This window comes from Triplophysa dalaica, chromosome 4, assembly GCF_015846415.1.
Source record: "Triplophysa dalaica isolate WHDGS20190420 chromosome 4, ASM1584641v1, whole genome shotgun sequence".
Classification (NCBI taxonomy): domain Eukaryota; kingdom Metazoa; phylum Chordata; class Actinopteri; order Cypriniformes; family Nemacheilidae; genus Triplophysa; species Triplophysa dalaica.
Genome location: NC_079545.1, coordinates 25,257,502 through 25,282,931, shown reverse-complemented (window position 1 = coordinate 25,282,931; position 25,430 = coordinate 25,257,502). Strand labels below are relative to the sequence as shown.

The 25,430-nt window shown below is 36.1% G+C and overlaps 1 protein-coding gene across 1 annotated transcript in view; it reads left to right on the top strand.

Annotated features, from left to right (window-relative positions):
* The window catches only part of arl15a (ADP-ribosylation factor-like 15a), an 81,995-nt gene that overhangs the window by 26,812 nt on the left and 29,753 nt on the right, over positions 1-25,430 (top strand). The window contains exon 4 of the mRNA XM_056745868.1: positions 6,868-7,076. Within this exon, the coding sequence (XP_056601846.1) occupies positions 6,868-7,076 (209 nt within the window). The remainder of the gene's footprint in view (positions 1-6,867; positions 7,077-25,430) is intronic.

The window sequence follows — 25,430 nt, the reverse complement described above, 5'->3', positions numbered from 1 at the left end:
AGTGACTAAGTGGCTACTTTGACAACTCAAGGGCCCTGATAAACGTCATCTGTTGGTCTTGACCATGCAAGGACATGCACAGATATTTAATTCACATCGCAACATATTTTTTTATTCCCTGGAAAGAAGTTCGACGAATTTTCATGGAACTTATATGCTTACAGTACAGACTAAATGTACAGTATGTATAGTTTGATCTTATTTGAAAAAAGTACAGTAGTCATACTACAGAAGTGTAAAATATCCCTTCTGGCTGGAGATTTCCCCAAAACTACTACTGAGAGCCAAACTCGAGGAGCGGAAAAAGAAATTGAAAGTTTGGAAGAGTCTGACTCACAACTATGACTATGTGTGTTTCCGCTGCTAAATTGAATAATGCATTTTTTACCACCTTCTCTCATGTGTCCTCAAAGCTTACAACTGTCAAGCCCTCCCCCTGCTCTTTGAAGAGCGGTGAGAACTATATTTTTGCTCAATGACTGATGTGCCCCAGGCTCTCGAACCCTCTCATTGTAGTAAGCATACAGCATCTCACAGGCACTCGTGTCATAATGAATATTCCAGGAGCACAGCAAAGACAGATGAAACGTTCTCATCTTGACTGCTGTTCATTTATTAGCTTGCATTTTGCTGTCACGCAAACTACAAATTTGTTCAAACCTGGCCTTGTGTGGGAAGACCAGGAGCTATCATTTATCATCTTTATCCTGGAAAGTTTCGGGTCAGTCCCGTGGAAATTTGTAAGTATTATATAAGGTGGATAATGGGGTATGTGCAAATGGAGCTATGACGTTGTTCCGCTTAAATCTCAGCAAGCGATCCACTTCCGCTGAGGTCATTTTTCACCAAGTGATAACACTGTGTTTATTAAGGAAACCGTTAAAATTTCAACGAACCAACAGCACAACGGCTGAGCATTGCTTTGTGCTTCTGTGATCAAGCCTCCAGTAAGTGCAAAAGTTTACTTGGCTTTTTTTCATATTTGTAAATGAAGCTTGAAAGTTGAAGCGACCGAGTGAAAAACACTGTTGTTCCCTATGGATGCTACGTGCAGCGGAAGTAACAGAGCTGGTTGATATTTTAGCGGAAATACTTAATTGATCTGTGTGCATATAATCTATTTGTATGATATGCATATCTCATTACTACATTTTAGTACGATCTGCTTTTGTGACAGTGATGGTTAGGTTTGGAGGCGACGTCAGGTGTGGGGCCTCATTATTACTTTTTTACATTTTTTCTCATAAAATAGTTACAAACAGGCGGAATTTGTTCATTTACACACTCTGAATTCACAATTACAATTTGATGTAAAGTTTTGGTCAGAGAAACATTCATTTGGGCAATTTCAGTCTTCACAATTTAAAGGTGAAACACATCAAAGTATAGAGATTAAGAATGTGCTTCATGCTTTATTTAGGTATTCATCAATGGATTCACACTTTATGATTTATACTTTATCTAAATATTTTTGTGGTGCCCCAAAAATGATAGTCGCATAAACCTTTCATATATTTGGTTAAATTGCTATTTTCCGGAAACGGTTATCACTATCATTCATAAAAAATAATAAAAAATGACCACAGATTTGAATTTCTTAACTTTCTCAGACTCAAAACTTTTCCTTAAAGTTAGGGCATGAATGAAATTGACAGCATCATGTTGTCCTTCACAAACACTTATCTCGTGAATATGATCATTCCAACATGACTGGAAGGAAGCAGGAGAATGACCAAGCCTCCTGTTCAAAAAATGGTGCCGTATAAACTGTGGCACAGCCTCGACAGGATGGATGAATCTGAGCGCGAGAAAGTTCAGAATGTGAACTGTGAGCATTTGCCATAGTGACATATCGGCAGTTTGTCGCACAGCTTGTGGTGCAAAGGCTGTAATGAACTGCGTTGTCCTGCTGAGGCTAACAAACCGCATCCCTCATCCATGTTATAATCCACCCTGATAACAAGAGACAATCCACGTCTGTTACCCCTTTGACACGAAGGCCACCAATGCCCGTGTGTTTAAGCAGTCTGTCCGTTAGGTGTGAGGCATGACTGGCACAGCGAGGAGGCATCTGTTACTGGTGTCTGCGAATTTGCCCTCTTCAGTGACAATGACGTCAAAGAAGATAAGACGTGACTTTATGTGTGAAGATAGCCCTTGCTGTGAATGTCAGACAATGTTATTCATTTCCTTACCATTTCATTTTTAGCCACAGACTAAACTACCCTGCTAATGTTTTTTTCCTAATCTCTTAATGTCAAATCAATGAATCAGTATTCACATTTGATTATGCGAGTAGTTATAACAAGCATCTGTGATAACGGCCAGGTTGCATTATTTGCGAGTATCTCGCCACAAATCTGCTGTAGGTTTGGAAAGGTTAAACTTTTGTCATCTTCCATAAAAAAAAATAGCATGCCAAAAAATGTCTGTTTTATTTTTGTACAGAAATAAAGCCAACATTGTTTTTGCCAAGATCTTGCCGAAATGTACTTTATTTACCTGAGAGGGCTTCTTTGAGTTCTTAATGATTATATCTTCAACCAAAGCTACACACAGTATCAGTTCAACAACAAAGGAATTTATTGTATCCTCAAGAATAAACTGTACACAGATGTCAAAGAAATTGACCCATAAGACTGTTGAGATGTGGTTTCTCTATCAGTCACTATTTTTCTAAATTAAACATGGTTCTATTCACTTCTTAATGATGAACTTTCTAGAAAACCACATGACACTGTGTGTGGCTTACCTGCAGGCCCGCAAAGCAAAAGTGTACCTACTATTTTAGCAACATGGAAACCGTTCGAATTTGTTTATTGTTTTACCAGCTCTCTCGGGTTAGTTTGTGGAGTCTGGCTTCTGTTAGGGCACTTCAAAGACTTGTGCTGACTGGAGTTGAGTTCAACTCGGATTAATAAAATGTTTGCGTTCTTCTGAAGGTATGGAAATATAGCATGCGCACCAACCATGATCTGTGGTCGGAAATTAGTCTTTCAAGCAGACCAAGACTAAAATGAAAGAGACAATAATAAGGTCTTTCCTCATTATGAAGAGCAATGGAAAACAAATGGCTTATTGCTTATAGGTGCTGTATAAGAGACTCAAGATCGTTCTTTTATTCAGACTAAATAGAAACTTTCCTTTAATGTATGCACTGTATGCTGTATCTAAGCAAGATGTTTTGAGACGTTAGAAATTCTTGTATTCATTAGTTTGGAGATTTGTTTCATGGCTGCACATTCAGTAAAACATCACATGTAAAAAAGGGTCTTTTATGTCTTCCTTTTTCTTGAATGATAACATGGACTTTAGCTGGCATCAACTCTTAGGTTACACTACCTGATGATGTGTCTAATGTATTGTATTATTTCAAAACATATCAAAAAGTACTGTAACGAAAGCAATAATATTTTCCCACCTTTTGTAAAGTCAACATTATATTTATGAAAAAATATGTATGACATTATAAACCAGCTTGCATTGGTGCAGCATCTGAAATATTTTTTTTCTCTACATAACTTGTTTTGTTTTCAATTGGTCTACATTCTAAAACTTCATTGCAAGTTTTCTGTCAATGTGGTCTTATAGATGTTTGGACTTCACTGAACAATTTTATTTGGAATGTCCTCCCGGGGTTGTTTGCTATGACAAACCAAACTAAAGTAGTCCTGCCTGTTATTCAGTGGTTTGTCTCCATCATTCTTAAATATTGAATGCGAGTGATTGTGGTTTACAATGACACACACCGCTGTCATGTTTTCCTATGATTACATTAATGCAACTGAAGCAGCTAACACATGGGATACTCACAATGACTCTTATTTTATTAAATAAACTTGAGAGACTCCCACAAGATGTCATATTCAAATCAAGGATAGCTTTAAGGAAAGCACACAACATCTATAATGTCATCACATTTTAACATTTTTACAATGTTACACAATATTTTATGCAATTTCGAAATTATACAATGCAACAGGTATCCTAGTTAAGTTAATATCCTGAAGTCAGAGATAATACAGAGAACCTAAAAGTCAGTTCAATGTTTTAATATTTCTGGCCAATTCAGATGTTTTTCAAAACGCTGCTGTTAATAAAGTTACTGTATATATTCTCTAAGGTATCTTTTTATAATAATGTTAATATAATAGTAATACTAACTCAATACAATTGCATCTGCATTTCTGCCTATATAACTGAACACATTTAAAGTGGAAATATGCACAGTTTGCATTTCTATAAAGTGTAGTCTACCAACTGATTTTTACAGAGAAAAGAATATAAACATATTTAAGGTTTGGTTGTTTCAACAGTCTACTTCTTGAGGTTAGATGGATAAGAGCAGGATACCATGACCTGGCAAATTCAAGACTTAAGTTGTCTGATGGGATCCAGGCTGAATTGATGGACATTTAATGAGTTAAAATGAAACACTGTACCCTGGAGATGTGAACAGACAAAGCAGCCAAAACAGTTTCAACATCGTTGCAAGTAAAGTTCTTTGGTTTTGGATTATTTTGCAGAGATTCATTTTAGTCACACGTTTTCAGTTTATTGATGCGGTATGTGTGGTTCTTCAGAGATTCTGTTATTATTGTGCCATCAGCAAATTAACATTTACCTTATGACAAGGCCCTTGACCAACAGATGGCAGAAGATGTCAATATGATGATAGATGGTCATGTGTTCCCAGCAGATAGTCAGAATCTGAAGGAAGCTTTTTAAACTTTGCAGAACACACGTCCGTTCATACGTTTTGAACATTCATTTAATCGGATTATGATTTTAGCTAACAGCTACACATGATTGTCCTTTTTAAATTCATTTCTTAGAATTGCACAGAACCAAAATTGTTCTGAACTCAACTGTTCTGTCTCACTGTGAAGTAGGCCTACAGGAAAACTACATTGTTGGATATGAGAAGGTTTTGGTAAACACTACATGGCACTTATGGACTATAAAACTTTGATGGTGGTGTACTTTCCCTGTGAGCTTGAGCAAAATGAAGACAAGAGACACTGGTGGATCACTTACTTTGTTCACATGTATTTCTCAGTCACAGATAACTTACATATGAGGCAAAATGTGTACAACCACAGTCATTGTCACAAAAATTTGCCCTGACATGATGATCTTGTATCATGTGCGCATAACAGCATGTGCAATAAATCAGGATAGGACAGTCAATTAAACAGTTTAACAGTCAACATACAAAAGTCTTCAGTCACAGACTGCGATTGACCAATCAGTGTCAAGTATTCAAGAAAAGTAAAATGACTGCAAATAGAAGATATATACGTCAGTTCAAGGAATTAAAGTTGTGTAACTTTAATTGTATGTTGAATTTAAACCTAGCATCGCTTGAGCTAAACATTTGAGTCTTGGAGCTAGTCCAGATACTTCATGAAAAGGCCGAACATGGTTAGTGAATCTGGACACTCACGAGCTGTTGCAACAGCAGCTGTGGATGACACGCAAGGGTGATATCTGTGAACTTTCTCTTCCTCTCTTTCTATTTACTTGGCTGTGTTTTTCCCTCACTCGCTCATGTTCTCCTCATTTCATTTTCTTTACACATGAGCAGACTTTTATCCAAAGTAACTGAGTGTTCAAAGTTATATTTGTTTTGATCAACTCTGAGTAATAAGTGCACTGTAAGTCGCTTTGGATAAAAGCGTCTGCCAAATGACTAAATGTAAATGTGTGTAATGTCAACTCGTGTTCCATTGGGAGTATATGCTCGACTTTTTTTAGCTACAAGATCACTGTATTTCTCACTTATTCTGACTCACTTCAGTCACTCTCTTTGAAATAGTAAAGTGATTTAGTAAAATTAAGGGTAACATCATTGAACTGAAATTTTTTGTCATTTTTTTATGACGACACATAAGCAGTGGCGGTTCTAGATTACTTTAACGGGGGGGGGGGGGCAGGCAGGTGCCACTTATGCTTTTAGGGGCGCACTAACATTTGTTGTCATGATTATTTTTCAGTCATTTGAACAAGTTCAGCTCAAAATTGCTCAGTTTTGGTGAAATATCATTCCAGATTAAGGGGGTCCAGGAGGGAGGCCAAGTGTGCTCTGGTCCCCCCTAGAACTGTCCCTGCACATAAGTTACCTGACCAAATAATGTAAACACATTTTCCTTTTCCATTCATGGTACTTGCTCTAATTTTCTCGCTGAAATACGAGCACAAGCAAAACAAATGAGGAATTTGAAATAAAGTGACAACTCTGAGCTATAGCTGTGTTAGAAAACATTTATCAAAAAACCATATTGATTTGATATCTCCCGAGGAAATTTGTAGGCTCTTGGGCTTGCGCTAGTTTAGCCTGGCAAGTCCAACAAAATGCTTTTTCTGCTTGTTCTGACAATATTTCTTGCATTTTTTTTTTTTCTTTTTGTTTCCTCTGAGACTTGAAGAGATCTACAAACTTGCGTCATCATGATACTGTATGTCAAAGATAAGTTTCCCTTGTGATCTGATGATTGCTGTGACAGAAGTAATGCCTGATGATTTATTTCACATTACGTTTTTTGTTTTATTGGATTTATGCTGAATGACTAAACGGCAAGCATATAAGTCTACTCCAAGAAAAATTAATTCGTTTTGAAGGATTATTATTAAAAATAATATTCTGTTTGATCAGTAGTATAAGAATAATGTGATTTACATCATTGAGAAATTCAGAATATTACATGTGATCTGTCTTTAGACCTCCATGGGAGTCCCCATGAGTAATTTGTTCAAGGTGAATTTGCCAAGACTAAATTCAAAATGTGAAGATAACATCAGAATGCTAATGTTCAGTACATGAACCAGATGGTTACATGTTTATTCTTTGTATGTTTCTATATATAGGAGCAGAAACCATCAAGAAGTACTGGAGTCGATATTACCAAGGTTCCCAAGGTGTGGTTTTTGTCCTCAACAGCGCTGCGTCCGATGACGAGATGAAGGCATCCCGAACTGAGCTCCACCTGACCCTGCAGCATCCTCAGCTTTGCACCCTTCCGTTCCTCATTCTCGCCAACCACCAGGATTCACCAGCTGCCCGCTCTGTACCGGAGGTATGGTATCTTTCCACACCAAATATAGCTCTAAGTGAAGTGCTTGGCCCACAACACCATCTTCTATGTGATCCTCTGTTGTTGAGGGCTGCTGGCCTCTGTATTTACACACTCTCTGAAGTGTTTGGACTGAGAGATAGGAAGTGTGTGTTTTGAAGGGTGTCCTGTTACCATGCAATAGGAGCTGTTGTTTATGGGTCAGTCTCAGAAGATGACTGGCCAGGGCATCGACGTTGAAGGAATAGGATGTTGTGGATAGCTCCCCCTTTATACAGAGCCAGAGGGGTCGATGTAAACATGCTGTGACGTGGGCCGGCTGACTAATAGTATCTTTCCGCTTACTATGACAACCAGGAAGCAGTTGTTCTTTTCGAGACAGAAGAAGAATGACTGAGGACACTTGAAGTTTTCTCAGCATGTATTAAATCTAGAGGCGGATGAAAGTGTGACAGTCTGGTACTGGAGTTATGCATCTAGGACTGGAAAATATCTACAGTATGTACACACTATGCATGCATTGCTTCAAACAAGTCTTTGGATTGTGAGTTTTGATGTTTTCCATATGACTTTGATATTTTTGCGATATCTAGTGTGGCCAACTATTTTAAACAGAAAGTAGCTAAATGATGTCAGATGACATCAATGAAACAAATACATGTACATGAAAACAATGAAATAGTTTTTATCTTTATGTGAACGATCCCTTTAATTTGTATTATTTTAATCAAACCTGCCATGATTTAAAAGTGATATACGAACATGCTTAATGACTTATGCATGTCTACACCGTTAAACAGAAAGCGGGGAAAGGTAAAAAATGTGAGAAACAATGTTTAAGGACACATTGCAGATCATGACCATGGAAGGTTCAAGCCTCTGATCAGATGAAGACCACAGATTGAGTTGAGGAGGTTTCACCAAATTAATCCAATGTTGACAGGGAGAATCACTTGACTCCTATTGTCTGGTAAGGACGAAGTTACAACCTTCATCCCAGCAGTTTTGTTTTTCTGTAAACAAATCTCTTGATTTCAATGGTTGTCATTTAGTTTGTTGAAGTTGCAAGGATTTAAGAAATCAAAACTGCTTCAAAACGTGTTTAATTCATATTACAAATTTGACTTTTAAAAGGTGTTAGATCTCTGTCGTCTCTATGTTCCAAATGTGATTCAAAGATGGAAAACTAAGAAAATGAAGAGCATTTGCATATTGTGGTCTCCTTTTCTCCAGCGTGGGATGTTTTGGCTAGCCACCTCTACTTTCTACTTATGTTTCACAGCTAGACTCTCCTAACTGAAGAGACATGTATTGTGGTCTAGTGGGAAGAGAAATTCAAAAAATTCTCTCTTGCCAACATTTTTGCAAGTCTCAGTTCTTGATAACAGGCATTTTTATTACACACTCACATAGTATGCATTGTTATGTGATGTTTTGTTGATATGCATCATTTTTGGCCATTTGATTTAAACAATGTATTATGTTTCAGTTGCAATTTTTAAATATGATTAAAACTATTCAACTAAAATTCTATTCAATTATCAACTATTCACTATTCAAGTACAGCAGATATTTCTTTTGAAACCTGCGTTACTAAACAAACTTCAGCTACAACACAATCCCCGTTTTCCATTCATTTCCATAGTCTGCATGCCTATAGGGTTGTGTGGTACCCGTAGAGTAGACATGATGGTAAAAAGATGTTGATCTTGAAATTGTGTGTAACGGTTGCATGCTGTGGAAAATCTTGCATTCTGTTTTAATTTCCTTCAAACAGTGGAAATCTGAGTTAGACAATTTAGGCCCCTCTTTTGTTGAACCTCGTAAATATTGTCAGTTGTATCTGATCAGCACAAACCACATTACTGGGGAGTTCGCCATGTGTTGGACTATTATTAGCAATGGAAGTCACAGAGAGCGACTGACCTCTTTTAGCTGTTTGCAAACACTTCCAGAGCCACGTGAATTTGCTTTAAAGAGGCTTTGAGAGATCTTTTATGTGGTCTCAGTTCCTGTCTCTGTTATGCTTTGTGCCTTATAATATGGAACATATATAGGATATAGTCTTACTTCATTTTGGAAATGGGGGTGGTCTCCTTTTACTGTCCCAGTTAATTGGTTACAATACACAAGAAATCCACATATACACATGAATGGGTCTGAATGTATGAATTTTTGTCAGTATGTCTTTCGGAGTTACTGTCTCTTTGGACCGTACTAGATAAAATGAACATGACATTTCTATGAAACCAGATCCGTCTTATTTTGTTAAAAGTATTCAAATTTAACTCAGTATGCAAACGGTGCCACGAACCCAAAATTCCAATCGAGAAAAAAACCTCGGAGGAGGTTTAACTTATTTAGCTTACTTGGCAAGAGCTGTGAAATTTATGGGGATAACTGTAGTTTAGGATGCTTTTGCAGATTGTCATAGAATCACTGATCGCTGTTTGCATTTTACAGTTTATATTAATATTTAAATAAAATAAATGACATTACAATTCAAAGTAATCTGAAACACTCACCGCCTGCACGTTCCTCACCGGACTCCAATTCCCACAATTCCCTGCAAGCACACCTGACATTGGGATTTCACCCGCACCTGTTTCCCATTTCACTAATTGTTTGGAAACTATTTAAGTTTCATCTTTGTTTCTATTCATTTGTCAGTTCTACTGTTTATTTGATGTTTTTTCTTGTTATCCGTTTGTTAACTAGAAGTTATGATTTTCTCGTACTTCCTGAATTTACAAAAGATATAATTCGTACTTGTGTAATATCTCCCCGAAAGAGGTTTAAAACTTGTGTTTTTGGGCACTTTGTGTGTACGTCGTCTATCCTCTCCTGAAATAACCGTGACCTAATCACTTTGGTAATCTAAAATACATTTTGGATGTGACAGTAATTTGATTACCACCCCATTTAATAGTTACTGTAATGAGTAACAGTTACTCAAATTTTGTATTCTAAATACGTAGCTAAATTACATGTATTTCGTTATTCTCCATCCCTGGTTATAGAGAGGCAAAAATTACAGATTGCAGTTTCAAATTGATCTCTGGGTATAGAGAGATGTATGGCTTAATATATCAACAATGACATTGACTTTATAAATGTGAACTGAAAAACAGCGTAACTGTCACAGCATTCATAAACTATTTAACTCATAGGCTGCCATTTTTTTGGCGTCAAAATACTTGACGTCGAAAGGTTGCACTTGCACTTGCAACCTAAACCTGTTCTCTTATCACTACGGCACACACGTTTTCCATAGATCTAAATATATATCAGTAAAATATGAGATGTCAAACATGAGATCAGATATATAAATACACAGGCACAGTAGGTGGTGGTATGTCCTCTTGACACAAGCCAGCCTGCCTCAGTTCAGTATAGCGTCTGTTCAAGGTAAACATTTGCATTAAAACAGCTTTAAACCTCCGTCTTTAAGACAGTTAAGACTATTGAAGACATTACTATCCACTATTATTGTATACTTCAGACATCATGAGAATATACTGATAAACAAAGTATAGCAAGATGCCAGACAAATCTGGACAAAATGCATGTTATTAAAGCTACAAATATATTGTATATTTTAAATTAATATGAATGTTTGTATTGTTTCTGACCATCATTATTCAAATGAATGAAAACATTCCAAATAGAGAAAATTTATTTTCCTTTTTATTATTTTAGAATTGTTTTTTATGTGTATTTTTATTTTACAACCACCTTATATCTACAGAAAAACTGATGAGGGTTTCTATGTTCAGTTTGGCTACCTGTAAGTGCAAACAGATGATGTCATTGAAAAAAAAAATGGCGTCCTCCTTTAGTTAAAATTAGCATTACATTAAGGTTTTTTTAAGGAAATGAAAATATTGCGAAAAATGCTAGTAGTGTCAGGATATTACAACATATTAAGCCATTCATCTCTTTATACCCGTGGCTCCTTTTAATAATAAAATGCTATACATATTCTATCTTATAAGATTATTTATTGAATAGCAGGTGTTGCTGTACAATTGTGGTTACAAGAACATGATCCAAGACTAATTTTGTTTACTCCAAAGGCTCAGTCACCTGCCCAGACCACTGCAAAGACTAAACATCCTCCAACCTCTGAGTCATGATTTATAATCAGCCAGGTCATCGCTGCCCACTGAGCAGCTCCACAACTGACTCTAATTTCTCCTCACAAGTACCATTGCCATCTGTCACAGTTGACCAGATTTTTATTCATAAAGCTAAACTATGACGGATGCCATCGAGAAACTTTTCTGGACAATGGGGTGTTGATTCACATCACACTGCATGCTGTTTACAAATTGGTCCTTTTCTGTTTTTGGACCAACAGTTTAGATGTTTTGTCAAAAGGACAAATTCAGTGTTGTTGTCGAAGGCTAGTTAGCCCAGCACAGTATTATTTTATGGCTTAATGTTGGTGATTTGTTTTCACATTGAAGTTTAAAAGACTCATTGGTCTAGTAAAGGCCTCACTAGAGTCTTGTGTGTGACTTGTTTTCTGGAGGGAAATGTTCATGGGACAGAATTCCATGTTGACACCAACCTGCTGTTGGGGCCCAAAGAGGAAGCAAGAAGAGAGAGTGCACCTATTTGTTGATACAACACCTCAACAAAGCAGGGTTTGTGAATGTTTCACCCTGATGGGCTGTTTCTTGTTTTATGAAACGTCTTTGCATGAATACTCAATTGTTGAGTTGAGGAACATGTGTCAGGATAACATATTTGAGGATTTCAAGCATATTTCCACTGTGTTTATGTTTTCGAGGTGTATCTTGACATCACTATGTAAGATGACTGTACGAAGCATTTCTGACTCAGAACAAACAGTTGCTGAAGATGTTCAGCATCTTTTCATGCTCTGTGAGAACTGAATGAGTGAGTTCACATCTGGTTTCAGTCTACCAAACGGACAACTGATGTTGCTTGACGATTGAAATTGCGACAAAGCAACGCTACGCATGCAATTGTGCTTTCGAGCTGCGTTCAAGGACCATTTTTTGCAATCTTTTCATGTTTTAGCTCTCAGCCAAAATTTGTGTCTGTTTATGTGTTGTCTACTTTTTTGTTATACCAAATCGAATCATTCCAGAAAAGACCCCACAACATGACAATTCAGTTTATGCACCCTAATTCTCTTGCAATTTGTGTACCCACTGCTTGAAACATGTTATTTATCATAAAGATCTGCTGTGACGATCATGTTCTATGAAGAATTGAGTTGTGTCATTTGTTTTCTCTGTTTCTGAGTGTTCACTCTTCGCTCTGGAAACGCAACTCTTAAAATTCCTACCTGAAATGTTTTTGGTTTTCTTTGGGGCATTGTTGATTGGTGAAGGTAGGATGACATTACAAGTCTGAAACATCCCTTCTTTTGTCAATCAGATGTTGATAAGTGTGTGATTTGGTACCACAGACACTGCAGTTTGTCCAGAGGAATAAAACTTTGATGATGAGGCAAGACGTTCATCTGTCAAGCAGCTATATTGGGTAGAGGGCTTGTGTTAAAATGAAACTACATTTTAAAGGGCCGCTAATCCAGGGGTTTTATGCAGTGTAAAAATAGTCCGTGGTATCCCCAGAATGTCTCTGTAAAGTTTCAGCTGAAAATACACCACATATCTTTCATTACAATATGTTGAACAACACCGCTTGTGGCTGCAATGGAAAACGTGCGTTTCCAAGAACTAAACAGATCTCACCGCCCATTGACTAAATACCCCAGTGTATATTTTCCCTACTATGGCAGTTAACGGGGGATGAGATTGGTTCGGTATCTCCCTCTGCGGTCAGCAGATCAAAGAAATAAATACAGTTTTTGGAATAAACTCAGGGTGAATCAATGATGACAGAATATTTGTTTTTGGGTGAACAATCCCTTTAATGTTGCATGCAATCAATTAATTTTTTTTTTTTTCGATAGTTGGTAGTAAAGTTACACGGAAAACATGTAATTGTACTTCACAAAAATATTATTTGATGCTTTTCCTGGCACACTATCTGCCGGAATATTACTGTTTTGTTTTTTCATTTGCACTCTAAAATTACAGGCGACCATTAACATTTTGTGAAATGTCAAGGATTAAGCACATGACCTATAGGCCTACATACCAAACCAGCTCCATACAGTAAAATTTGCTTAGCCGTGTTTATGTTTTTTTATGTTTAGTGACCTCTCATTGCATTCTTTGCAGGAAGAATTATATATAAAGTCAGCACAAAAAAGCTCCAAAATTATAAAAAATGTATTAATTAAAGACTTTCGCTGATTTTTTTGGAGCTTTGTTATGCCGACTTTATATGCAATTCTTTATTCGTTTTTTGAATGATCACCCACTTGAGGTTGACGTGCATGCTTTTAACTCCTTTTTGATTCTTTGCAGGAAAAAATATTTACTGTTATTAACGGTAACGGTGAACATACTGTATATCTCTGGTAAGCTCTTTAAACGGTTTGTCACAGACAAGTGACTTTGTGAGTGAGGCTGAGAGGAAACATACTGTATATCAAACCGTCTCTGACATTGCATGCTAAGTTTGACTGCTTATACTCATGTTACATCACATCTGCGTTTGTTAATTTTAAATCTGCGGTTTCTTTTGTTAACCGACCATGAGTGAGATTTCTTCCAAAATATTTGGATTTTTTCCAATTCATAAAATGCATTTGAAATGAAAGCCTAATGAGAAAATGTGTTTCTTGAATTCTCTGTAAGTTGTTTTGGATAAAAGCATCTGCCAGCATCTGTAAATGCGTTGGCTGAGTGCTCAGAGGGGAGGTAAACTAATGGCATGGAACCCAATTGCAAAAACTTTCTTTACTCCTGGTGTTGTCATATTGGTCCCAGTCAGGTCATTCAAACATATAGATTGCAATTTTGTTTGGTTCCAACTATTGAATTTACAAACTTCCCATTATGGGAAAGTTAAGTAATACTGTAACTTTGGCATATTTTAGGATGTTGTTACAGGGACCAGTCAAACCAGAGACCAGTCAAACTCTAACAGCATTGCTTTCTTTTCACAGCAATTCTAACTGCGATTTCATATACATACCCTTAACTTTTCTTTCTTCTTACAACTTCCTATGGCTGTGCTCAGGTGCTTAAGCAATGTAATGTACGCCTGAGGGTGTTTCTGTAAATGCTAAAATCCCTAAAGCTCCCAGTGTAACTCCGTAACGACTTGAGACTTTTTAACAAATGGTGATTTGGTCACCATGACTAAGTCATTATGACTAAACTCCACCAATGTGTTCCTGCAGAAATGTTGTTTGCAGTGGAGGAAAACATTTTTTGAGGTTTGTTGCCATTATCTGCTCTTCTGATGATTTAATTGGAAATTTTTGATGGTCCACCTGTTTCACATGTGGAGCAGATTTGACATTGTGGAAGTCAATAATAATTTTGAATGTTTCCAAGATCATGAGGAAGGGCTAAATAAATACAAATAAGTAAACAATATAAAAGGTCCTGTTATAAATCATTAGAAACCAACAATCTTCTTTAAAGTTATCGTTCACCCAAAAATGAAAATCGTCATCATTTACTCACCCTCAAGCTGTCCCAAACCTGTATACATTTCTTTGTTCTGCTGAACACAAAGGAAGATATTTGAAAGAATGTCAGTAACCAAAAAGATCTCATTCCCCATTTACTGCCATAGTAGGGGAAATAATGGGTAACCCCTTTATCACAAGGACTTTCTCCTCTTTTGATCCTTAATCTTTTGACCCTCTTCAGGATTTTTGTCTTAATCACTCAGTGGACCTGAACAGATTAGGCAGTGGGATACACCAGGCGGAACTCACTGGTTTTCCGCCTGAATTGAGAAAAGGTTAAGCTTTAATGGTGGTCTGCTTGACTACATATTAACTAGTTGACCCATCTAATGAGGTGGTCTAGACAAGAGCAATATCATGTTTGCAACATCCCCAGTGAGCTGGAAATGACTCTTCAGCAGGTTGTTAACATGTCTATTTTCTTTTCTAAATAAACATCATTACATTAGATACATTTTTATATTCAAACATATATTTCGTTTTAAGATGAGATGCTGGACATAATTGTTTTACGTATGAATAAAGATAAGTTTCTTAAGAAATTTGTCACACATTTAATTTCTATTTGGTCAGTGAGATATACGATGGTTTTGTAGAAGCAAAAAAAAAAAGAGAAAGAAACAGATAAGGGGAGAAGGACTGCTTTCACGTGCCATGAAATGAAGCCACAGGTCAAACTCTATTCTCTTTAACAGTAAGAAGATAATCTGTCTCCTATTATGGAGCTCAGAGAGGTTGTTAACACCTATTCATATAGATCCATGCCAAATTTTAACCTGATGACGTGAGCAGACATCCTTAGATGTCTATACAAAAGGCACTGTTTTATGTTATAATGTTTTTCCAATTACTTCATATTATGAATCATTTCATCGTAATGTTGTTACATGTATTTATTACATTTAGTTTAAATTTTTGATTTCGTCATTTCTCCCATTTTTAGTTATTTTTTACTTTATAGTTACTTTCCTGTGCATGTTTTGGTCTTAATGTGCCTTTTCACCAATGTAATTCAAATATGGCACACATTTGCAGTTTTCAGATACGTGTCGATAATTGTCAAAATTTAGTGTGATTTGATTGCAATTACTGCAACTATTATTTGTGATCAGTGACGCAAATCTGTTCATATCCAATATTTCTTCATGGTTTCATTGTTCTGCTAAACTGTTCTTATGATGATTTGTTCCCCTTTAAGAAAACGGACAATATTACAAATCAATTGCAATTACTTTTTCTGTAAAACATGAAAACTTTGTAGAGGTATTAATAAGGAAGTAATGTTTGATTAGATTGATGAAATCATATCAAATCAATCCCAGCAATAATCAGAGACCAAGAGGTAAAGTCTGGACCACTGATTCAGTGATGTTAAGTTTGCCACAATTTCTACATCTCTGTTCAGGCGCTTTGGAATAATATGTCAATACAGTAGGTGTTATACTAGGTGAAATGAAAAATTCATAATATTTTTTATTTTTGTGTCTTAAGTAAATTGAACCAAATTATGAGTAAAGTAACTCAAATATTTGAGTTAATCTTACTTAAAACGTATCCATCTTTCCCATGGCTTTAATTGATCAGAACTTAAACAGTAAAGATGCTATTATGATAACAATTTTTAAATTCAGTATTAGCAATGTTAAGGCTCATTGAATAATGCAACAACAAGATTCTCATGTAAACACCCACACCCTAAGCATAACCACCAGTCTTCTTAACAGTAGTAACAAAAAGACTAAAATATTGTAAACTCTTCTAAAGAGTTTTCCATTATCATTTTTTAAAGAAAATGTTTAGACTGTAATCTATTGAGTTACTTTAAGCATTCAGGTTTACAGTAAAAAAATACAAAATGAGAAGCTGCTGTACTTAATTTAATTTAATTTTAAATGTAATAATTAATTGAACTTTTGTTGTGATTTTGTCATTTTATTTTATTGTTTATTTTTATATAAGATTAGATACGGTAGTTTGTTTTTATTTTACTTTCAATAATTGTAATACCTTAATTTAAACTTGTTTTTTAGGTTTGTTCCTGAGGCCATTTCTATTTTTTTTTTTAATAAACAGTGTTTGTCTCACCCCTCCATCTTATTTCAGAAAAATTTGGTGTTTGTGGAATATATAATTTCTACATTAGGAGAGTTGAGGAATATCACAGATAAGGATTACAATATTTTACTTTTTTTGTACATCTCAATATCAGGGGGCGGATTCGCAAAACATTCTTAAGAAAAAAAATCTTAAGTGACATACTTTATCTTAAAATCTAATTTAGGTAAATTAGGAATGTTTTGTATTCCCGAAAAAAACTGTCTTAAGACCCTTCTTTCTCTTTTCTCAAGATTGATTTACAAATCATATATATTTATTCTTATGATAAAATGAGAACGTTCTTAAAAAAAGTATTTGAGAACTTCTTAAGAAAAAACATTCTTACAAGCGTCCTACAATTTATCTTAAGAACAATCTTGTATTTTGTCTTAAGAACAGTTTATGAATCTGGCCCTAGGTCTCCACCTCACTGTTTTTTTTAAAGATGAACTTTTCAATAGTGATTAAAGTGTTGAAAGGATATTTCATCCGCATCATTTTAATTCTAGCATGTTCAGGATGTGGTGCTCTTATAATGCAGGTACCACAGGAACAGGAAACATTTGACAAAGTCCTTGAAGTGCTTTCTCATTTGCCATTCATAATTATATTCTCTGTTTGTATCACTTTCCACGAGTCATCCAGATGCAAAAGACTTTGTCAGATGAGGTGTGCCGTCAGAACATGCCTGTTCCACGATAGCTACGTCTAGATGCAGTAGTAACCAACAATTGCGTGCTTCGTATCAACAAAGCTGGGACTTTTTGTCTGATTGCTAGGGAACCGGGGATACATGCAACACGCTCTGAGAATTAGACTTGTCACTCTGGAATGTTTAATCACGTATTCTGCCGTGCACGTACTCATGCTTACACAAACGTACCTTGCTAACTCATCTTTGTAAATAAAATAACTGAGAGATAATTAATTATATTTAATTAAGTTCATGTGATTATTGAGAAAAAGGCTCAGTAAGTATAGCTACTCCTTTACTGTACATGCTGCTTGGCCTAATGTACAAATTGAAATATTAAAGTCTGTGTTCTTAGCATATACTGTATTTCTGGTTATTGGCAGGGTTATACAGTACTGTATAAAGGTATTGACAAAGATGATTTGAGTAAACCTTGGTAAATATTATCATAGAATAGCTCCTATAATATTTCTGTGAACAACAACCAGCCCACTCAAAAGTAATTAATGTAATTAAGTAAAGAATGTTACCACAAAAATGTTTTCAGGCTTCAAAAATTGCAGGTTTTAATATGCTTGTGTAATTGCATGTGCTTTGTAAAGACTTGAATGTAAAACGGGGTAGAATTGCATTTATAGCAAAAATCTGACAGGCTGAAATCATTCAAATTACTATGTAAGAATGCTGAATTATAAGTAATCACTGCAGTCTACAGTATCTTTAGGTTTGGCTTGTTAACATATTAATTGGTTTGTGATGCATCACTATTGAATTTTTCCTTTGGACATTGTACGGAGTCAGTTGAAGCCTGTTTTTCTCTGCCAGGTTTCCTGCGTGGTCATCATTGATCATGCCATGCTGTCAGGTATCATCAAGGTAATGCAGGTTCCATGTGACATATCAGGGCAGCTTGCAAAAAGCTAATTGACTTTGATCTGCGCTAATTGGAAACGTGAATCCTATAACAAGAGCTTTGGGGAAGTGCCACCGACGCAGATGAAAGCACTTGGCTTTGCTGTGTCAAGGGCCGCCTGGTAATCAGGTGCCGTCCGGTGACCCGGGGCGAGGCTGTAGCAGACTTGAACCACTGATGTCCCGCTACAGAGATCTTTAGGCGTACATTGCGTCCTTTACAAAGTCCTCCCTCCGTTTGAGTTAAGCTAATATTGGTTTGCTCATTTCTCGGGGGTTGATTAAATTGATAAATTAAAGAAGCCGAAAGGTAAAGATATTTAAGCTGATCTGCATTTTTTGCTGTTAAATTCAAATGAACTTTACACAAATCTTTATATTTTAAACATTTCTGCAGTTTGACACACAGTTTTTAGAATCAGATTCCATGTAGAGTCTTAATTTAATATGTGATCATAAAAAATACAGAAATAACATGATCACATTTATCACTGTAAAAAAATAAAATCCTGTAAAAAACAGTATTATTGCATCAGCTGGGTTCCCAGAAAACACTGTCAAATATTTATTTCAAGTAAAATGACATGTTTTTATGTTATTTTACACCTAACCGGTTAATTTTGCGGTCAATTTCTGTAATTTACCAAAACCGTATTTCAAGAATGTGTGAAAAATTACGTACAATAAAGCGGTAAAAAACTGTCTTGACTTTTGCCATATGCATTACCTGCACTTGTCAGTCAACACTTTTTGTGACGGTTACTACAATATGTGCAGGCAACTCCTAGAACAAGCAAAACGTGGAGAGGAGATGCAATGAGTAAAAAAGTAACAGAATTAAATACAATTCTTTATGAAAACATTTCTGTCTTTTAGGGCTTAATGAAACATCAGGAGGTTTCAAGAGTCCGCTGTAGCTGTGTCATACTTAAATCTCTCCAGTCTCCCACAACAGTCACATGGGAAATAATTCAGACCAGTGTGCACGGCAACCAGTTGCCAGCTCACCTACATTCAGCACTTGTGACCAGACACTCATGAAAGGATTAGCCCTCACACTTTTAACAACATGACCCAGATTTGTTTGTAAAGTCGACACAAGGTAGTTTCACGTATGGTATTAAGTCCGTCACTTGAAGTTGGCTTCTTCTGGGACTTACTGTAGCACCTGCGTAAGTCTCACTTGCCCTAGTGTGGTTTATGCACAATAAGCCCAGTTCCCGTATCTCTGGTGTGCAATAGTATTACCAACCTTTCTTCCACGGTATGTTACGAAAACTGGTTATTAACATTATAGCTAACAGCAGAATATGTTTTTTTTATTTTAATTCTATGGGTCTTTCTAAAGCTTGGTTAATTTCTGTGAAATCTCGTTGATATCTAATCTCATTGTTTTCAAATCTAACTCTTTATAGCTGTTCAATTTAATCTGATTTTGTCACGTCACAGACAGACAATTCTCACATTGTTCCTATTTATGACACTATTAGCAAGAATTCTACTGGCATGGATTGCTGCGGAGGGCTGGGGTTGAATTTAGAAGCATTAGGAGGAATTAAAAGGGTTAACTGTGAGTGTGAAAGTGTAATGAGTGCACAAATTCTTGGCAAAGCCCTTTTTTGTAGGTGTAGCTACATGAACATGTAAACTGTCTGAGATTTGTAGACATGGCCGCAGGGCAGGAGGAATTACACTGTCATGCAGAGGATATAGAGGTGCTGTGATATTCAGACTGTCACATATTTGAAGTGCTTCCAGGTGGAAATAGGTATGCGATGTGTGGGATGGAGAAGGTAATCACTTCACAAAACAGTCTTGTAGTATAAACAATCTGATTTCTGGAAAATGCCCTAACTGACTGCATGGATTTTGTGCTTTATGAACAGTTGCCTTGCTTTCACTGAAAGATTTGTAGATTCAATAGGACCCATTCATAAAACTACAAAAAGGCGTGGTGAGTTTTAACCAGAAACAAAACAAAACAAACAAACACGAGACGGCGGTTGGTAACGCGTTTGTTTGTTGAAACAAATCAAAACAGAGTTATCCACATTATGATGTTTAGTGTGCAAAAATAATCTAATAAATGGGTAAATTTCGACTGATCAATAAAATATTTAAGGTAATTGCACATTTTTTTTTGCCATTGTGACATGATGGTCTTGTTTAATTTTTGATTTTATTTAATTATAATATATTCACGATTTCTGACAGAGTGATTGCAGAAATAAGAAGTTATTCATTCATAATGTACCAGTTGTTAATAGTGTAACGTAAAAATCTAAAAGCTGGGAATTAACTAATATATGAACTAATTATTTACCAAGCCATGGGTTCAAGTTAATTTAAATTTCAGCTGTATGCACATCATGAACTGGCCCAAGCTAGTTATACAAACGAAGGTAATGGCAGCTGCTGCACTGTAGGAGGGTGGTACTGTATTTACTTGTGATGGATCAGTATTTCCTCCAACGCTTTCAAGAACCCACCTATGTTTTGTTGCTGTTGACCATGTGTGGGACTGTTCAAGTCTTGGAAATAAATAAACATTTGTTTCCCTGAATCCCTGCACACAGGAATTTACAAACACGGTACACATGTTGTTAAGGGGAGGGGCTATATCTTGGTGATCACTTAGGTTAAGAGATTTGAGAAGACAATGATGGGTAACGGGATATTTTATTAAAACGCTAGTATATATTTTTGAATGTGTTACTTTTGGAACCCACACCTTAATATTATTTACATTTAATTGCTCTTTAATAAAATGTTAATGTTGAAAAACTAACAATACAATTACGATTAGCAGGAATATACATATATATGCAAATACTTTTTTGGTGGTTTTCGGTGTGCAGTTCAGATGAATAACATCATATTTAATTTGATCACTTTACCCAACACACAGATCATATTCAATGGCCGTCGGTGGAGAAAGATACATGTTGTGTAAGGGCTAATCAGGTCAACTTTTTACCTTTTGGCATTTAGACCATCTGACCTTTGTTCCTGTTGTGCTATATTGTTGTGTTCCATCTATGTGTTGTGTACATCCTTTTGCAGGACGTAAACAAGCCCATTCCAGATTTTTCTAATTTCACATACAGTACATTAAGTCCTGAACATGTTTGTTTACTATTTTGATTCACTTTTGATTGTTTTGATGGTTGTATTTTGTTCTAGCATTTGTGTGGTGTTCAAAAACTGAAACAGGATGACTTGCAAAGCAGTCTTTTTGACACTATCGAAAGGAAACTGTAACACTGTGTCCTATCCTTATTTAGAAACGTTTTGTATCACTGCTCCGGCCAGAGATCTCATTCGATTGGAAGTTCTGTGCATCATGAATATTAATCCCCAAACATGGAAGAGAGAGAATGATTATAGAGATTTGGAATTAGAAATTATATCTAAATTCACTGATGTTCCACTAAGAAATCTATTTAAAGCATACCATACTGTCTGGTGTGGCATCTCGGAACTCATGAGAAAAAAAACTGGGGTAAAAAATCAGATTGGGTGTGTTTCGTGATTATATTCCGTGTTAACAGACAAATTGGTTCGCTAAAATCTTACCATGTATGGTTTAGGACACAGTGTTGGACAAAAACTCAGAGTACACAACTCTGTAGCATATGGTTTAAAGTATATGCAGTTTGCCTGTAGAAAGCTGCACTTCACTTTGCCTTTAGTTGTAGTTATGTTTTATTCCCATCTGTGCTCATTCTCTTTCAGACTTGATCTATTTGACCCCTTCAAAACAGAGTCTGCCAAAGCTATGGTCATGCATATAAATTCATGTCATTCATATGAGTTAATTTTTGACATGGCTCCTTAACTACATCTTATATTTATTCATAGTGTTTGTGATGAAGTAGTTCATCCTGTTTACTTCGGTTTGTTGCCTGAAATAGTTCTTTGTGTGATCTTAAAGGGTCAAATTAAAGAGGACTAATTATAGTATTAATTATAGTATCTATAAAAATAAAGAATTTCGTTTTTTATTATTGTTTTTTATAATGTTAGTTATGAACTGTTAGTTTTATATTAAACTTCAGTGTTACCGCCAGCTTCCATGATTGACTGCTTACAAGCTCCACTTGCACATTTTAAGCACATTGTGTGTGCTAATGGGAACATACAAATTAATCCATTGTGACTGCATCATTTTTAATGGTTTTAAATGAAGATTTGCGCACTAAATAGTGCACTTACTGCCACCTACTATTAGCACAGATGATTGATACTAAACCAACATCCAACAGACATTCCAACACATGCTCATGTATATACACAGATATCATATCTCAGCTACCTGCATCAGTCTGATGTTCCCAGCTCACTCAACAAAACTCTCGACCGGGGGTCTGTCATGGAATTCAAAGCTTGTGGGAGAAGACATGTGTGGGGTTGAAGATTATAAGGGGCAAGACAACAATCAACAAAGTAAACTAGATAAAGAGGAAGCAGTGGTCTGTTTAAAAGGTTCGAACACGCATGCTTGCATTAGCTTCTTAGCTACTGTTTGTTTGTTTGTCTTTGACTCTTTTGTCACCTTATACTCTTCACACTCCTCTTTATCTCCGCTGGGGAGTAATGTGTTTAAGGCTTTGATGAAAGGCTGCAGTCCATACTCTCGTCTCTCGTGCAGGAGACAGGAGACATGGAGAACGCTTAACTGCTGTTCAGAGGGAATTAGAAACCTCTCTGAATTGACCTCTTGTTAAGGGCACAACACATGCCTTTAACGCTCATTTTCATAATGTGTTTCTCATGAGAGGTGATGGGTAATGTGTGTTTTGTGAGATTTTGGTGGTTCATTGAAGTCAAACAGTCTGTGTATTTGCTGTCAACGGCTCATTTCACAGAACATCTCTCTTTCCTTCGGTAAATTGAAAGAGTGAAGATGTGTGAAGAGTTGTGGCTCGTAGGAGATCCAGTTAGGCTTTGCAAATCCTTGCTATCGATTTATAGATGCCGATGGTAAGTCAGGGTATAGGCAAATGCATTTTTTTGTCTTTACAAGTACTATTTTTGCATAACTTTTCTGTATGTGTCTGTTTTTTTCACCATGACAGCAATGATCTAATGATGAAGATTTGTTTCTGCTTCTCAGATTTTCTTCTGAACAAACACTATAGTAATTTAAAAAGCCTTTCCTCAAAGATTTCTTAGAAGAGATTTCAGGAATTTTACAGATGTGCACCTGACCAAAGTCTTCAATCAAGAACCATACTCAATATAAACATTTCTATCACCCAAGCTCCATTTCTTTGGGTGAGACACAACTGTGTTTAAATGTATATGGACCTTAGCTGGTAAAGCTGAGCCAAGGTGCAGAGACCTCGAGGCTTCGGGCTATTAGGGTATTTTAAAGTATGTCAATGTTGTCTGGTACATTACCCCTAAATAAGCCCCATGGGAGTCTGGGGGTACACAGAATGCAATCTCTGCACTCCAGGACACAAAAGGCAGACGTGGTCCACTCATGTACTTGTATATTCACTTTCTTCACCTCTGGTTTTGGTTTCTTCTCACCAAAGGTAATAGTGTGCTTATAGACATCTTGAACTTTCTGACTTCTGTGATGAAGTAATTACATGCTTATGAGGATGTCTGCTTCACTTAAATGGCTTCACATATGTCTAGTGAAGAACTTTGAACCAGTTTATTCAGTGTCTTTGAAGTGTTTGGACTCATTTGAGCCAAATAAAATGAATTATACATAATTTACCTTAGACATGAGTACCATTTGTTGGTTTGCATGTTTTGGATGATGTGTAGATAATAACAGTTTTTGTGAAAGATTTATTCAAATCTACTTGGCTTCCTCTTGAATCTTGAATGACACTCTTGGCTTCAAAAAGTCCTATTCATTTTTGCAACCCTCAGGGTTTTGTTACATATTGACAATTTACTTGTGTTTCTTCAGGTGTATACACACCTTTTTATAAAATCAATTACTGTATGACACATTATTTTAAGGATCACTAGCGAGTATGCCTTTAACATATGACAGGTTGACAGAAATGCTAACATGAAACTATAACTGATCACCATCTTATAACATGTACACTGCGCACTGCAGAAATCAAAGAAATTCAAAAGCATATGAGACAACCTAGTTAAAACCCAACCTCCAAGTGTGTCCGATGAATTAGTATCAACTATCACCCTAAAAGAAAAGCTACAGTGTTTTCACCAATAAAACAGGAAGATTTAATTAAAACTATTGCAACATTAAAACCTATAACATGCTTATTAGATCCCATTCCAACTAAATTATTAAAAGAGTTACAACCTGTTGCAATAGAGCCCATTTATAACATTATCAACTTTCAATTAATCTATGCCATGTCCCAGGATCTTTTAAGCTGGGTGTCATTAAGCCTCTTATCAAGAAACCAAACTTAGACCCCAATGAACTTAGAAGCTATCGACCGATTTCAGATCTCCTGTAATTGTCTAAAATATTAGAAAAAGTGGTGTCCACTCAGTTGTGCTCTTTCCTACACAATAAGGACATACACGAAAAAATTCAGTCTGGCTTTAGACTGATCATAGCACTGAAACTGCGCTTGTTAAAATGACAAACGATCTGCTTATAGCTTTTAATAAAGGTAACATCTCACTTCTACTCCTGCTTGACCTTAGTGCTGCGTTTAATACCGTAGACCATAAAATACTTTTAGATCATTTACACAATTATACCGGTATTCAGGGACAGGCAATACAATCTTACCTATCAGACAGATATCAATTTGTCCATTTTAAACGGGGAATCGTCTAATCTAACGCAGGTAACTAATTGATTACCTCAGGGATCGGTTTTAGGACCCTTGCTTTTCTCCATATACCTGCTGCCCTTGGCAACATTATTAGAAAACATGGAATTAGCTTCCGATGTTATGCAGATGATACATAGTTTAATATCTGAGTATCAAGACCAGATCATTTCTTCCAGCTATCCAAATTGGCAAAGTGCATCGAAGCTATAAAACATTGGATGACTACTAATCTCCTTTTTTTAAATCGAAAAAAACAGAAATATTACTTATCACACCAA